Below are 15498 nucleotides of genomic sequence, written 5' to 3'. Positions count from 1 at the left end.
CTTCTGCAGAGGATGTAGGTCAATCCTCAGCACCCATGGTGGCTCACAGATACCTGTAATGGCAGTTCCAGGGGCTCAAGTGTTTTCTCTGACTACTATAGGCACACATACACATATAAACCCATAGAATAAAATAACAAAGTATAAAACATTTAAACTGATGCAGTAGAGATGGCAATTTTGCTACTGGAATCACCTAAAGTATTTGTGGTTTTAGTTGCAAATTCTACAGTATCATCTTCCACAGGGACTGATTTATTTATAATATTGTGTGCATGGATATTTTGTTTGCATGTATGTCTGTGCATCATGTATGTGTATGGTGCCAACAAAAGTTGTTAGTTCCTGTAAAACTGGATTTATTGGTAATTGTGAATCAACATGTAGGTACTGGAAATCAACCCAAACTCCTCTGGAAGAACAGCCAGTACTTTGAATTGCTGAGCTATCCCTTTGGTCCCTGTACATTGACATTTAAATATCTAAATTAAATTTCAATCTCCTGATTGCTTACATTAACCCACAAAATCTTTAAAACTCCCAGAACTCTCATGAGCCTATCTCTCTCCCATAAATCTTTTATTTCCTTAGAATTTGGTACCCTGAATCCTCACTGTCATGGTTTATTTTGATGCCTACAACCAGTCTTCATCATCATTATCATCACCATCAGCAGCAGCAACAAAATACTGTTTGATTCCTTTGTTATTATTCTTATCAGCCAGATTGGCTTCCTCAATGTTCACTTGATGCTTTTTATCAGTGTATTCTTTCAAAACTTGTAGTATTATGTGCATATATGTGTAAGGTATTGCTTTGGTTGTTTTGCGACTGTCTCCTTTTTAGAGACTTTGATGCTGCCTTTTATAATACGAAAAGAATAATATTTGCTAAGTTGTGGCTGTTGGTTCATTTGAATTTGTGAATCTCAGTCTAAATGCCTACTATGCCGTTACCTTCTTGTGTCTGGTGACATAAGAGATGGATAATAACCATGTAGGAATGATGTTCTGGAAATATGTCTTCTGAATGTAAAAAATACCCATTCTTAATGATAGTCAGTGCCTGGTCAATTGTAATGATGCATGTTCTCTCTACATAGCTAACTTCTTATGGCTCTGATGTCATGTTGTTCAGTGTCATGACTCTAAACACACAATCCTTCTGCCTCAGCTCCTGACTTCTCGGTTTACAAGTGTGTATCTACACACCCACTTAATGATCTTTAACTTCCTTAAAAATGTCCTTTCAGCACTTAACAAAACTGATTATCTACATGCCATGTGATTCATATCTTTTGTTTGCTTGTTTTTGTTGTTTTGTTTTGTTTCAACCGATAATCACCATGGTTTGTAGTTCAAAGTTAAGGATTCAGAGCTTAAGTATGAACCAGTCTGATACTTTGGTGACAGCCTTTATTCACAGTGCTTCACTTTTAGCCTTTGATTTGACACTTCATTTCACAAACATACATCCTAATCCCAAAGAGAATGTAATTGGAATCAGCAAATAATTCAGATCAAACACATCTGTGTCTTCACTAGTGAGATCACAGTGTGACATCTCAAACCTACTGATAGTTTCCCAACACCCAGGACAATGATATTTCCCAGACTGAAAACTTTACCGTGATTCTTTGAATGTGCAGAACTCAGAATTTCTCTCAAGCATAAAAAATATATATTTTTCCTATTGTGTTTATCTAACACAATTGTCACTGTGAGGTGACTATCTCACAGCCATATGTAAACACACACACACACACACACACACACACACACACACATATATATATATATATGAGCACAGGAACCACAGAAGGGGTGAGAGAGAGAGAGAGACAGACAGAGACAGAGACAGAGACAGAGAGACAGAGACAGAGACAGAGACAGAGACAGAGAGGGAGTAGCTGGGACAGACTATAGCCAAAAAAAAAAAAAGAATTATGGGAAGGGATTTAATTCTATTATAGTTAAAAAAATTAAAAGTAGTTGAAAAAGAGAATATTTATTTTATTTAACCTTAGGCAAAAGACCAAAAAAATAGGAAACTCTTTCTCTCTTTCTTTTTAGAATTAAATACTTTAATCTGTATTTGTGTGTGTGTGTGTGTGTGTGTGTGTGTGTGTGTGTGTGTGTGTTCATATGGAAAAGGACTAAAAACTGAGAAGCTGATTTCAGAGGGTGATACTGTCTAGTGTTTATCGTATAGAAATGAAGGAGGGTTAGCGCAAAGCTGCTTTGTTTTTTATTTATTACAATAGATTACTAATAGAAAGCATAAGGTGAAATGTCAGCATCTATGGAGGTCTGAATTCAAGCAGTTCTTTGAAAGAAAAAGAAAGATTGAGCATTATGACAAAAAAATTGAATATCTTCCCTACTTCCTTTAGAATTCTAGGTTAAGACATACATTCAGGAGTTCTTGGATGTGTGCAAATGATGTACACAGAATGAAGAGAATATTGTAATAGGCCCTAGGAAGATATCACATTTGTATGCCCTATTTTGGGTTCTCTTTTGTGCCTTTCTAGAGAGGAAAGTGGTCTTATATTCACTTCAAAGCACCCAACTGTTTCAGATTCAGAATATTAATTGTAATTGGAAGCTAAGAAAATAGCAGGGCCTGAGAGGATGTTACGAAAACGCCTCCCATTCCTTGGTCATGGAGAAGTTGTGGGTAAGGAGGTAGGGGAAGAGCTAAGAAGAATGAAAAGAGATAAGATAATACTACTGTCCATATCTCTTGCTTTTATGTGAGATAATATCATCCCTTCCTTTACCTAGTAGCACACCACATTAAGAAGTCAAGCTGTTGTGTTACCTAAGGTATGCAGCTCTCAATATCAACAAATATTTAGATTTGAAAAAAAAAACACATTGTTTTCTTTATTTCAATGTGACATTTTCCTAGACATTTAGTAGAATCTACCTGTCCACTGATCACTCCCCAAACTCCCTTGTACAGCTGTCTATGCATTATTTCTTTTGTCACAAACAACTGTAAGGAAGCTATGCTAGTACGTTGTAGATTCAAACTTGTATTGTAACTTTTTGAGTTATTACTTTGTGCATATATTTTAAACAATGATATTTAATTGTATTAAATTACATCTTATACATGTGAATTTCTAGGTAATACATTTAAAAGCCAAAGAGTAAAATCAAATCGTACATTTTTCCACCTAATGAATGAGGCTTTTCTCATGCAAGTAAACTCTAGATGTCTTAACATTCCTGCCTTGTCTACATACACACACACACACACACACACACACACACATACACACACATACACACACACACACACAAAACATATGTGGGATGGTGCTAGAATTCAAACTTAGGTTTGCTGGGACATGATCCTTTCCAGACCAGGTTATAACTGACCATTGTGCGGAAGTCAATGTGTGAACTCTTGCAAACAGTCTACTTGTGTATAGTCCTCTCTCTTCACTTATACAGTCTAGGATACCCTGTCTAGGGAATGGTACTACCTTTATTAGGCTTGTTCTTTCCATATCAATTGACAGTATAATAACAAACCTCTATAGATATCTCAACAAGCCACTCTGATTGTGATGGTCTGTCATTGAGACTTTAATACCAGGTGATTCTAGATTGTGCCAAGTTGAATTCAAACTAACATTCCCATACTATTGAGATTGATACTGTATAGTTTACAAATCTAACTAAGATACATTTAAAAAAATCTACAAATCTAGTTCGTGAGTTTATATAATTTAAAAGTTGCTTGAGCTCTAGATTCTCTTTGCTTTAAGTTTGAATTAACTCAATAGAATCTAACTGAGGCAATCCTGATGATGATTATCAATTCAAGCGGTTTTAGAATATTTGAAAGTTTGAACTTTGCCATATTATTTGCCTACTTGTATGCTTCTTTATGATTCTTTGAAAACTTCAAACAAGTACACAATGTATTTTGATGATACCCACCAGCGACTTCTTCCTTGAGTCCCCACAGACACATCTCTTTCTAATCTCATGTTCCTTATATTTTTCTATATTTCCCATAAATGCATCAATCTTATGTTATTGATATGCAACAAGGAATCAATACAGAGAAAGAATTTTCAAAGCATGCCCCTGAGACTCTGCTGCTAAGGCATGTATTTGACATCTGATATTAGGAACTATTTCTTTTTCTTAAATACATATTTGTTATATTTTATATTGTGTGTTTTGCTTGCGTCTTTGTCTCTGTACCACATGGGTTCCCAATGACCATGGAAATCAGTGAAAGGTGTTGAATCTCCTGGAACTGGTGTTATTAATGGTTGTGATGCACTATATATGCTGAGAATTGACCCTGGGTCTTCCTCAAGAGCTAAAAGTTTTCTTAACCACTCAAAGCCTTTAATTTATTTCCTCCCAAACCCCTAGGAGGAGATCTTTCACATTTTTAACAAAATGTGATATTTATATTAATGTTACATAAACAATGAGAAATATCAGAAAGTGTTTATTAGATAGGCTATTAAAAAAAGCCTCTTTATCATGTTTGTGATTTTTTTCCAGTGTTGGTGCTTAAAATTACATAATGATATGAGAGCAATGATATTGCAGAAGCAATGTATATCATGATAACCTAGATTGCTGTACTGTTCTCTGTCCTCATTACATATAGTATACTCTTTGCTTAAGTATTGGGATAATAATCTGGGCACTGGTACCTTTGCAAGGAGATGATTTAGTAAAATGTATTAGTTTCTTGTCAGATAGTACATTGTCCCCTTCCTTATGTGGTTCATCATCTAAAAAATAATATAAGCTCCACCCATTTTCACTTTGTTTTAAGGAGTAAGGATTTTAAAATACAAAATCACTCATCTTTACTAGTAGTTTGTCATAAGGAAAGCTTGACTGCAGTCAAGGGCAATTTCAGTAAATATTCTCCAAAGTAGCTATAGGAGAGAAACTAGAATAATTTTAGAAAATAGTGTGTTATTTGCTTTATCTCCTTCTAGTCAGACTTAATAACCATGATTCTTTTCTTTTTTTTTTTTTTTTCTCTCCTCAGATGTACATCCAGACAACAACACTTACTGTCTCCATGAGTTTAAGTGCTTCAGTGTCTCTGGGAATGCTCTATATGCCCAAAGTTTATATTATAATTTTTCATCCAGAGCAGAATGTTCAAAAACGCAAGAGAAGCTTCAAGGCTGTGGTTACAGCTGCTACCATGCAAAGCAAACTGATCCAAAAAGGAAATGACAGACCAAATGGAGAGGTGAAAAGTGAACTCTGTGAGAGTCTTGAAACCAACAGTAAGTCATCTGTAGACTTTCAGATGGTCAAGAGCGGGAGCACTTCCTAATAGATGTACGTTGAACATTCTTCTACTAGTCTTGGGAACTACGCTACACAGTTCTATGATCATAATGGCACACACACCCTGAGACTGTAACAATAGTCCAAATCATTGGATGAGAGCTAAATGTTTACAAATGTGTACTTGTTCCCAGCACACAAATTTCTCACCTGAAGTCTCTAACAAAGCGCTGCAGTGTAGCTCCTTCTTTGAGGAATCATAGAGCTTGGCATTAGGGATGCTGTTTCATTTTACAAATGCCATTTCTGAAACATTACTTCAGACCTTGCAAAATTAAATGCCAAGTTGTTTGGGTTTGGGGGAAAATGAGATTGTTAACATGTGGAGTAGAGTCATCATAAATACTTGGTTCCCTCAGGGCCTTTCTTCTTTTGAATTTCCTTGATTTTTTTTTCTTGCTTGAATATGTTAATTTCAAATAGGCCTTGAAGGCCATTTGACTCTGAAGACAGAATCCTTTGGACCACTTTCTTCATCTACATTTCTTTGCTCTGAGGTTGAGCCAGAATCATCTTATACTAATAGTACACTGCCCTGCAGGACAATCCAGAAATATTTAAATTAACCGTTAAGGCTTTCTTGATATCCATAAAAGATGATAGTAAACACATTGGATATTTGTATTGTAAAGATTTAGAAAGTAGAATATATTAAAAATTTCATTTACATTACCTGGTTGTATAAAGAAATTAAGTAGAAATAAATTAAAGCTGAAGGTCTTACTCTAGAATGGCTCTCAGTCTTTTGTGAATGAAATAGTATAGGTTTGTATTAATTAAATATAAGCATTTTTGTTAATGTTACACATCTGTAATCCTAGAAGTTGGGAGTCTGGGGCAAGAGTATTGTGAATCTGTGACGACTTGGGCTATATTATAAGACCCTATATCAGAGAAAATAAGAAAATCCAAGAACAAAATTCTCCTTCCTTCCAGAATCTTTTAGCAGGGTCTTTTCTCTGCTTGGTTTTCTTTTGACATTGTCTCAGTCAGGGTTTCTGTTTCTCTAAAGAACCCCTAAGACCATGCAAACTCTTCTAAGGAAACATTTAATCCAGGCTGGTTTACAGCTCAGAGGCTTAGTTCATTCTCATCATAGCAAGAAGCATGGCAGTATGCAGCTAGACATGGTGCTGGAGGGGCAGCTGAGAGTTCTACATCCTGATCTGTGGACAGCAAGCAGAGAGAATGAATTGCCACAACTGATTTGAGCATCTGAAACCTCAAACTTTTCCAGTGGCACACTTTCTTCAACAGGGGCACACCTTCTTAGAGTGTCACTCCATATGCATCTATGTAGGTCCTTTTCATTCAAACTACCAGAGACATTAAATACAAAAGAAGACTAAGAATTGGTTTTATTTGGCTTAATTACTAAAGAAATGTATAGTTTCCACAGCATTGACCAAACTTTTTCTGAGTTAAGCTATCTAGATATCTATGAACATTGCACATTGCAATGGATATGCATAGTCTTAGATATATTGACATGCAGATTAAGCTTATTAGCTTATAGGCTGATAAAGTAGCAGAGTGGGCAGGGGTACTTGCCACCGTTGGGCAACCAGAAGTGTATCCTGAGACCCACTTAGTGTAAGGTGAAAACCAAAGCCCATAAGTTGTACTGTGACTTCTACATACACTCAGAGTCATGTGCACACACACAAACACACAAACATATGCACTAATGCACATGTGCACAAGCATGCCCTCCCCCCCACACACACTGACACACATACACACACACACACACACACTATAGAAACAACCTAATAAATTAAAAATAAATTTAAAGCCTTAATGTCTTAAGCCATCTTCAGAAGCCATCCTGATTCCAGGAAGATTATCTAGTCAAAATGTTAGTCCCATTTCTAGAGAGAAACCTATCACAGCTCCACAAATAATTCCCACAATTCTTTCAAAAGCAGCCTTGTGAACATGCAAGGGCTGATTTCAGTAGCACATATGTATGATCACCTCCTATGATAGACAAACACTTTACAATGACAGGACTATTAGCAAAATGCTAGTGATTTGGGGACAGAACATTTTTGTTTTCCAACTTGAAAGCATCAGTATAGGGATTTTAAACCTGTGCAGATGCCAGTAAGCTGCTCTTGGCACTTTGCACATTCAATGCTGGCACTGGAAGCATGAATCATCAGAGACTGCTTGACCTCTGTTTTTGTGGCAGTCCAGAAAAGGACATAATGGGGTTTCAAATGGAAACAACTAGCATTTTGGTGGAATAAATACCAATCATTCCAGGCCCACCTAAGGAACATGATGAGAGGCAAAAAATCAATATTTTTTCCTAAGCCCTTGAAGAGCAAATAGTTTCCCCTAAAAGTAAAATATCTATTGTCAATGAATACTGGTCTTATATTGTTAAATAAGTTTCAAACTTTGGCTATTTCTTTATTATTTTCTGTGGATGCCGAAGTGGAAATTATATAACCAGAGAACACATTTCTATGACTTCTCTAGAATAAATAAAAAGAAAGGTTACAAACATGAAGGCATAGGAAGGTGAGCTTATTATATTCTGGAAGAGTTAAAGTTCCCATTTGGAAGATAAAATTACAAAACAGGCCTCAACAGCTACAGGGAGATTTAAATAATTCTATGCATCCTATCAGATTACCATGGACTAAAGCTGGTCTTCAATAACAACAAAAACAACAGAAAGCCTACATGCCCATGGAAGCTGAACAACAACCCTACTCAATGATAACTTGGTCAAGGAAGAAATAAATAAAGAAATTAAAGACTTTTTAGAATTCAATGAAAATGAAGCCACAACATACCCAAACTTTTGGGACACAATGAAAACAGTGGAAAGAGGAAAACTTGTGGCTCTGAGTGCCTCCAAAAAGAACCTGGAGAGAGCATACATTAGTAGCTTGACAGCACACCTGAAAGATCTAGAACAAAAAGAAGGAAATACACCCAAGAGGAGTAGATTGCAGGAAATAATCAAACACAGGGCTGAAATCAACCAAGTAGAAACAAAAAGAACTATTCAAAGAATCAACCAAACCAGGATGTGTTTCTTTGAGAAAATCAACAAAATAGATAAATCCTTAGCCAGACTAACCAGAGGGCACAGAGATAGTATCCAAATCAAAAATGGAAAGACAGATATAACAACAGAAACCAAGGAAATTTAAAAAAAAAATCATCAGATTCTACGACAAAAGCCTATATTCAACAAAACTGGAAAATCTGGATAAAATGGACAATTTTCTATACAGATATCAAATACCAAAATTAAATCAGGATCAGATAAATTATCTAAAGATTCCCCATAACCTCATAGGAAGAACAACAATATCATCCAACTAGATCCCCCAGAACTCCCGAGGAATGGACTACTAACTAAAGAGTACACATGGACCCATGGCTCCAGCTGCATATATGGCAGAGAATGGCCTTGTTGAATATCAGTGGGAGGAGCAGCCCTTGGGCCTGAAGGTGTTCAATGCCCCAGTGTAGAGGAATGCCAGGGTAGGAAGGCAGGAGTGGGTGGGTGGGTGGGTGGGTGGGGGAGCATCCTCATAGCGGCAGAGGAAGGGGGGTGGAATAGGGAGTTTCTGAAGAGGAGACCTGAAAAGGGGGAAAACACTTGACATGTAAATAAAGAAAATATCCAATGGAAAAAACAAACAAACAAACAGACAAAAAAGAAAGCAGATATCTCAATGTAAAAAGAAGGTATAGCTATAGAGAGAATTCTCAAAAGAGGACATTCAAATGGCTGAGAAGCACTTAAAGAAATGTTCAGCATCCCTAGCCATCAGGGAAATACAAATCAAAACTACTTTGAGATTTCATCTTATATTCATCAGAATGGCCAAGATCAGTAAGACAAATTATAGCTCATGTTGACAAGGATGTGGAGTAAGGGAACATTCATCCTTTGCTGGTGTGAGTACAAATTTGTACACTCACTATGGAAATCAGTGTGGTTGTTTCTCAGGAAGATGGGAATCAGTCTACCTTAAGATCCAGCTATACCACTCTTAGGAAAATACACAAAGGATGCTCCATTCTACCACAGAGACACTTGTTCAAAAGTGATCATTGCTACTCTATTCTTAATAGCCAGAAATTGGAAACAACTTAGATATGGCAATGGGTGAATGTATAAAGTATATAGCACATTCACACAATGTAATATTACCTACTGCTAAAAGAAAAAAAAACACAGTGAAATGGTAGATATAATCAGAAAAAAATAAATGAAGATAATGTGAATTACTGCCTAAATGACAGTTTGGGCTATTGTTAATATAAGAGTATTTGAAAGTAAAGTAAAGAGCAACTATTACTTTGGTATACACACCTTTATTTTAGTGTAGGCAGTATCTTGGTAACTATGACTACTAATCTGTAGCTGGAATTGTTGATTATGACTAAATAATGATTTATCCATATATTCATATACATGCAATTCATTATAATATTTATTATAATAGATGCATATGTATGTATGTATGTATGTATGTGTATATATGTATGTGTGACTGAGTGCTGTGTGTAAGGGTGCCTGTAGCATTCAGGAGAATGTTTCAGACACCATGGAGATGAACTCATAAGTGTCTCTCAGCTGCCTGACATGGGTGGTGCTGGAAACCAAGTTCAGTTCCTGTGAAAGAGAAGTACATGTTCTTAAGTACTGAGCAATCTCTCCAGGCCCATAATTCATTTTAGAAGTGGTCGTGGATCCCACTGCAAACTTACTTGTCATATGCTTAAAATTTCAGAACTTTACATAATAATTTTGAGGAATGTGAAGTTAGAAAGCAAACTAATTTCCTGACTTTGCATAACACTACATTTTTTCTGTAACAAGATCCTGTTCTTTCAGAATAGAGAGAGGAGTGAAAAGCAAGTTTATATGTGCAAGAGTTTTCAGCAATGCCTAGAAACCATTCTACTTATTCTTATGTTTCTTGTGGTATATTTATTTATAAGAAATTCAGCAGTTGCTATTCCTTTAAACCTATGAATGCAGTAAGGCACACTCAAGGATGTTTTTCATTGATCTGGTTTTCAAAGGTATATATACACACATGAACTTTGTCAAAATAGTTCCCTTATTAATTCATCTGCATATTTTAATACATTTTAATCCATGATAATTCTGAAATAATGAGTCATGAAAATTATCTGTCATTCATAGTCATCCTTTTTTCATTGCTTCAATTTTATTTTTCTTTTTTTTGAATTTTTTTCTCTCATAATGTAACTTCATTATGGATTCCCCTCCCTCTATGCCTCTCATTTTGCCCCCCTCACTTCTTTGTTTCCCCTCTGAATCCACTCCCCCACCTTCTGTCTCTCATTAGTTATATTAAAATAAGATATAATAGAATATGAGATAAAGCATGAAACAGAAACCAACACATTGGAATTGGAGAAAGCACACAGAAGGGAAAGCATCTTAAGACAGAAGAAACAGATATTAATGCAGAGACTTACTCCTTTCCACAGTCAGAAAACTGTATAGAAATAGCTAAACTGGAAGCCATAGTAACATGTAAAAGACCTGTGGGATAAAAAGAGAGAAAATATCAAAAATATATAAATAGGTTACATATAAATATAGGTACAAATATAAGAACAAATATAAATATAAATAAATACAAACATAAATAAAATAGCCTAGGGAACTAAGGTAAGACTACACCATACTGTTCAAACACAAAATGTCAGTAAATGGTTCCTATGACATTCATCTGGACTCATAGATCAGTACTTGCTCAGCCATCATCAGAGATGTTTCCTTCTGCAGCAATTAGGAGCAAATACAGTGAACCTTGGAACCCTCAGCCCCAAACAGGATGTCTCCTTCAAATCTCTCGCAAGCAACTGAGGAAGAGGATGTGGAAAACGTGTAAGAAACAGAAGGGATGGTGGACACCAAGAAAACAGTCACTCTCAGTCAACATGATCAATGCATATATGAATGCACAGAGACTGTAGCAGCATGCCTAGGTCCTTCATAGCTCTGCACCAGATGGGGTCCTAAAGCTGAAAGAAGTGGGCACATGCCGCATTCCTAACCCAGAAGCTATCTCCAATTGATAACAACTTGCAAATATAAATTTGCTCTCTTCCATCCCATGGCCTCTTTCTTTTAAATTGCTCATATTTTACTTGTATGTTTATATTTTCAGAACTGATATTTTCATATTGTGTAACCCATGGGTATACTTTTCCGTGGGATGACTAGTTCTGCCTTCAGCATTCAAGATTCCTTAGTTGTCTGTTGTTTTGTGTCTGTGACTGGGGTCTGGTGAGATTCACCTATCCACTTTAGCATGTACATTGCTGTCATCATCCTTGCTCGAATCTCTTTTCCTTTTTGCAGTGTACACATTTAACAAATATTTCCTACACTTCCAGATATTTCTGACAATGTGAAATAGTGCAAAAAGCTCAGTGATCCTTTTACTAGTACATTCTCTAACTCACAGTGGGTTTTCTTCATCACAGCTCCAAGTAATTAACAGAAAATCTACCAGAAACAGAATAAGTATTCACTCTGTATCTTAGAGAAATCTAGAAGCACAAAATGCATTATATGAATCAGAACATGAAAATGGAAGTAAACCAATATAGGAGGCATTGTGCCTTAATTTGCACACTCACACACACACACACACACACACACACACACACACACACACACACACAGAAATCATCTTACTTTCTGGAAAGAAGGCTACCCAATAGGACCACAGATGGTCAAGGAATGAGTTACTCACCAAATGCTTGCCACAGAAGCATGAGATACTGAGCTGTAAGGTAGCACTCAGTGGTGGTGCATTCCCTTAATCCTAGTACTTGGGAGGCAGAGGCAGGCAGATTTTTTTAGTTCAAGGCCAGCCTGGTTTACAGAGTGAGTTCCATGACAGACAGGGCTATACAGAGAAACCCGATCTTGAAAACAAAAACAAAAATAAAAATAAAACAAACAAAAAAACAAAACAACACCCCCCCCCAAAAAACGACCAAACAAAATAATCCAACAATAGCACTCACAAACTAAGTGATGGGATGGAACTTCCTGGAGAGTGATGATAACTTTAAGTCATGTTATCTAAGATTGAGCTCTGGCCTTCCCATGTATGCGTGTGATCAAACACACATGCACACACACACACACACACACACACACACACACACACACGTGCAGAAACACACCCATCCACACCCACGCAGAAACACACAGTGATATATACAGAAACATAACCACAGGGACATATAGAGAGACACATTCAGAGGAACACATACAGGGGTATACACACAAACAGATAATCTCTTTATCACACAACACATATGCTCACATGCTCATGTGAAAACACTCAAATAGAAAGGGGGGACCCAATAGTGTCTTTCCCAAACTAAAAATTATTCTCCAAAAGTATTTTCTATCTCTATTCTTTTACAACCTTTAGTGGTGAGATTAAGGAGCATAAATTTGCTTAATTTTTATTCATTTTGTAAAAATAGAATGTAATGTATAGCTGGAATCAATTCTACTTCTTTCCAACATGTTATGATAATTGTCAAGTGTGACCAGAGAAGATAAATGCATGAGTGACCTAGTTTGAACATTTACTTAATATTATTAAATTAAATAAAAGTTATTAAAACCATGTATAATTAGCACTTTCTTGGACTGGGTTTATTTCAGTGACACTTAGCATGATTTTGTTCTCTGTAACCTGGATGGGTCAATTACCAGTGTTAAAAATGACAGAGGGATAAGTCTGATTATCAATTATATACAAAGAATAGCTTTATGACTTCCAGATGTACTCAATGTATACAACTACAATAAATTATTTAAAAATATTTTTATCCTGAATTGAATTGATGCACTGAACTAAACGTGTAAGTTTTTAAATGAAATTACTCTATTATCAATCTTAAAGGAGATAAGAAATTTGAACATTTTCACACATTAATTGAATGTTTGAATTTCATAATTATTTGTAATTAGTCTGCTTTTTCTGGAAGTGTCAGCATGAGTGTAAATTAGATAGAATGTTTCATTGTTCATATCCTTCTAATAGGCTTACACCAATGAGGATTGTTTTATTGTAAGTTGATAGTAGAAGAGTTAAAGATGAATTTTATCCATTGAGGTTTTATTTTCATGTATCCCTCAGTTAAAACTCAAAAAACCCACAAATATCTATTGACTGTGTCGATAGTTAGTGAAAAATGGTATATACTTGAGATTTTGGCATGTGAATCTAAAGTCTGAAATTATTGGTTAATTCTTAAATGGAAGATAAACATTGTCAAGGTACTGGTTATGGGATTCACTGAAGTGAATACAATCTTTGATTTAGTCTGGTAGATTTTTCTTGCCTATTTTGTATAATATTGGTGTTTTTAAAATAATGTGTATGAAAATTAAATTTGTCAAAGAACATGTAAATAATATTTCACTAAAGTTTTCTAATGATTAACCTTTTTCTGTATTCACTCTGGCTAAATATCTACATACTATATACTGGACTGGGAATTTTTGTGGATTAGCAATCTTGTTGAATTTCTCATTTGATTTCTAATGCATGGTTTAAAATACTAAGAAACATATTTAAAAAAATACATTATCATCAGACAGCCCTAGCAGAATTTGAATTTTGAAATTATATCAAAAATGGTTATTATATAATAATAACTTGTCTTATTTTTTCTTAACAGCTTCTTCTACCAAGACAACATACATCAGCTACAGTAATCACTCAATCTGAACAGGGAGATGGCACCATCTGAAGGAAGGTGCTGTGTGTTCTTAAATATTGAACATAAGACTGCAAAAACGCACTCTGGGAGATCTCCATAGACTACAATCAATCAGATCAATAGTCTCGTAAGGAACAAAAATTAGCCATGAGCCAAAAGTATCAATATTGTGGAGCAAAGAAGCCCATTTTTATACAATACAACCATTGAGTGTCAAGCTACAGTATTGCTTACTTGTGAGCAGTTAAAAAAAAAAAATCTCAAACGGAAAACTAATGTTAGCTTGTGAAAAAAAATGCTGTTGAAATAAACCATGTCTGATGTTATTCTTGTAAGTATTTTTCTGTGATTGTGAGAACTCCTGTTCCTGTCCCACACTGTTCAACTTGTATAAGCCTCCGAGTCTGTTTCTTGTAATGGCTGACTGGATTGAAGCCCTGGGTTGTGCTACAAAATAAATGCAATGATTGACGCATGCAATTTTTATACAAATAATTTATTTCTAATAATAAAGGAATGTTTTGCAAATGTTGAGCGTTGTTTCGTTCCAGTTTTAAACCAGGGTGATCCCCTCTTTCCAGCTGACACTCGGCTGTTGTTAGTTCCTTGCCTGGCACCTGTTGATCCTACCTCCTTCAGGAACATAGGTTTGGATTGTTAGTGTTCACGAGGAGACTTTCACTGTTCTATGAAAAGGTATCAGTTGTATAAGATTTTTGTAAATATTTTTGATTCATGTAATAGAGTTTCATAGCAACTACTCCTATGAAGAATCAAGTTGTAGCTTGGTATAAATTTCCTCAAGGTGGTATAATAGACTATTAAGCTTTATTTTGGAAAATATATTATGAAAATTGTCATGGAAAAATATATCACCATATGACCAAATTGCTCCATGTAAATTCTAATTAATTTGCATACTGAAGTATTCTCTGCTATTTGATACTAACCTTCTCTCACCTGGGCCTAGAAGTCACAAAATCAGCGGAATAATGGGCCTTACTGAGGTCATTCTTCAAAACTCTGAATTAGCATATTTATTCCCTTGGCATCATTAAAGAAACCACAGTTCAGATAACATGTCAATGAGTTCTTATTTTCCAAATGAAAACATTCATTGCTTCATAAAGCAGTATCATTAAAGAGAGAGAAAACAGGGAGCGTCTCTGGTGCTAATAAACCATGCTAGGGCAGATAAAAAGAATCTGTTAACAGCTTTCAAATCTGTGATCATTTTTGTCCTGAGTTCCTCTATTACATACAATCCCAGGCATCCATCAAATCAATGGGTCTCTACAACCATTTTGTTAGTAAATGTTCTCTATGCTGAGTTAGCTCAGATGGCTCATTGCTTTCCTTATAGATATAAAGAGCCATT

General features: G+C 35.6%; 1 protein-coding gene across 11 annotated transcripts in view; it reads left to right on the top strand.

Moving 5' to 3' along the window:
• The window catches only part of Grm8 (glutamate metabotropic receptor 8), an 804058-nt gene extending 789406 nt beyond the window's left edge, over window positions 1–14652 (top strand). For 7 of the 11 annotated variants that reach the window (XM_031381312.1, XM_031381315.1, XM_031381319.1 and 4 more), the window contains 2 exons: window positions 5041–5287; window positions 14079–14644. In XM_031381312.1, the coding sequence (XP_031237172.1) occupies window positions 5041–5287; window positions 14079–14128 (297 nt within the window). In that variant the 3' untranslated portion in view covers window positions 14129–14644. Of the gene's footprint in view, window positions 1–5040; window positions 5343–14078 lie in introns of all 11 variants that reach the window. The other 4 variants (XM_031381309.1, XM_031381308.1, XM_031381310.1 and 1 more) reach the window with 3 other exon arrangements.
• Window positions 14653–15498: the final 846 nt, after the last annotated feature.

This window comes from Mastomys coucha, unplaced genomic scaffold (assembly GCF_008632895.1).
Source record: "Mastomys coucha isolate ucsf_1 unplaced genomic scaffold, UCSF_Mcou_1 pScaffold20, whole genome shotgun sequence".
Taxonomy (NCBI): domain Eukaryota; kingdom Metazoa; phylum Chordata; class Mammalia; order Rodentia; family Muridae; genus Mastomys; species Mastomys coucha.
Note: the sequence above shows the minus strand (reverse complement) of the source record. Positions and strands in the feature narration are given on the sequence as shown.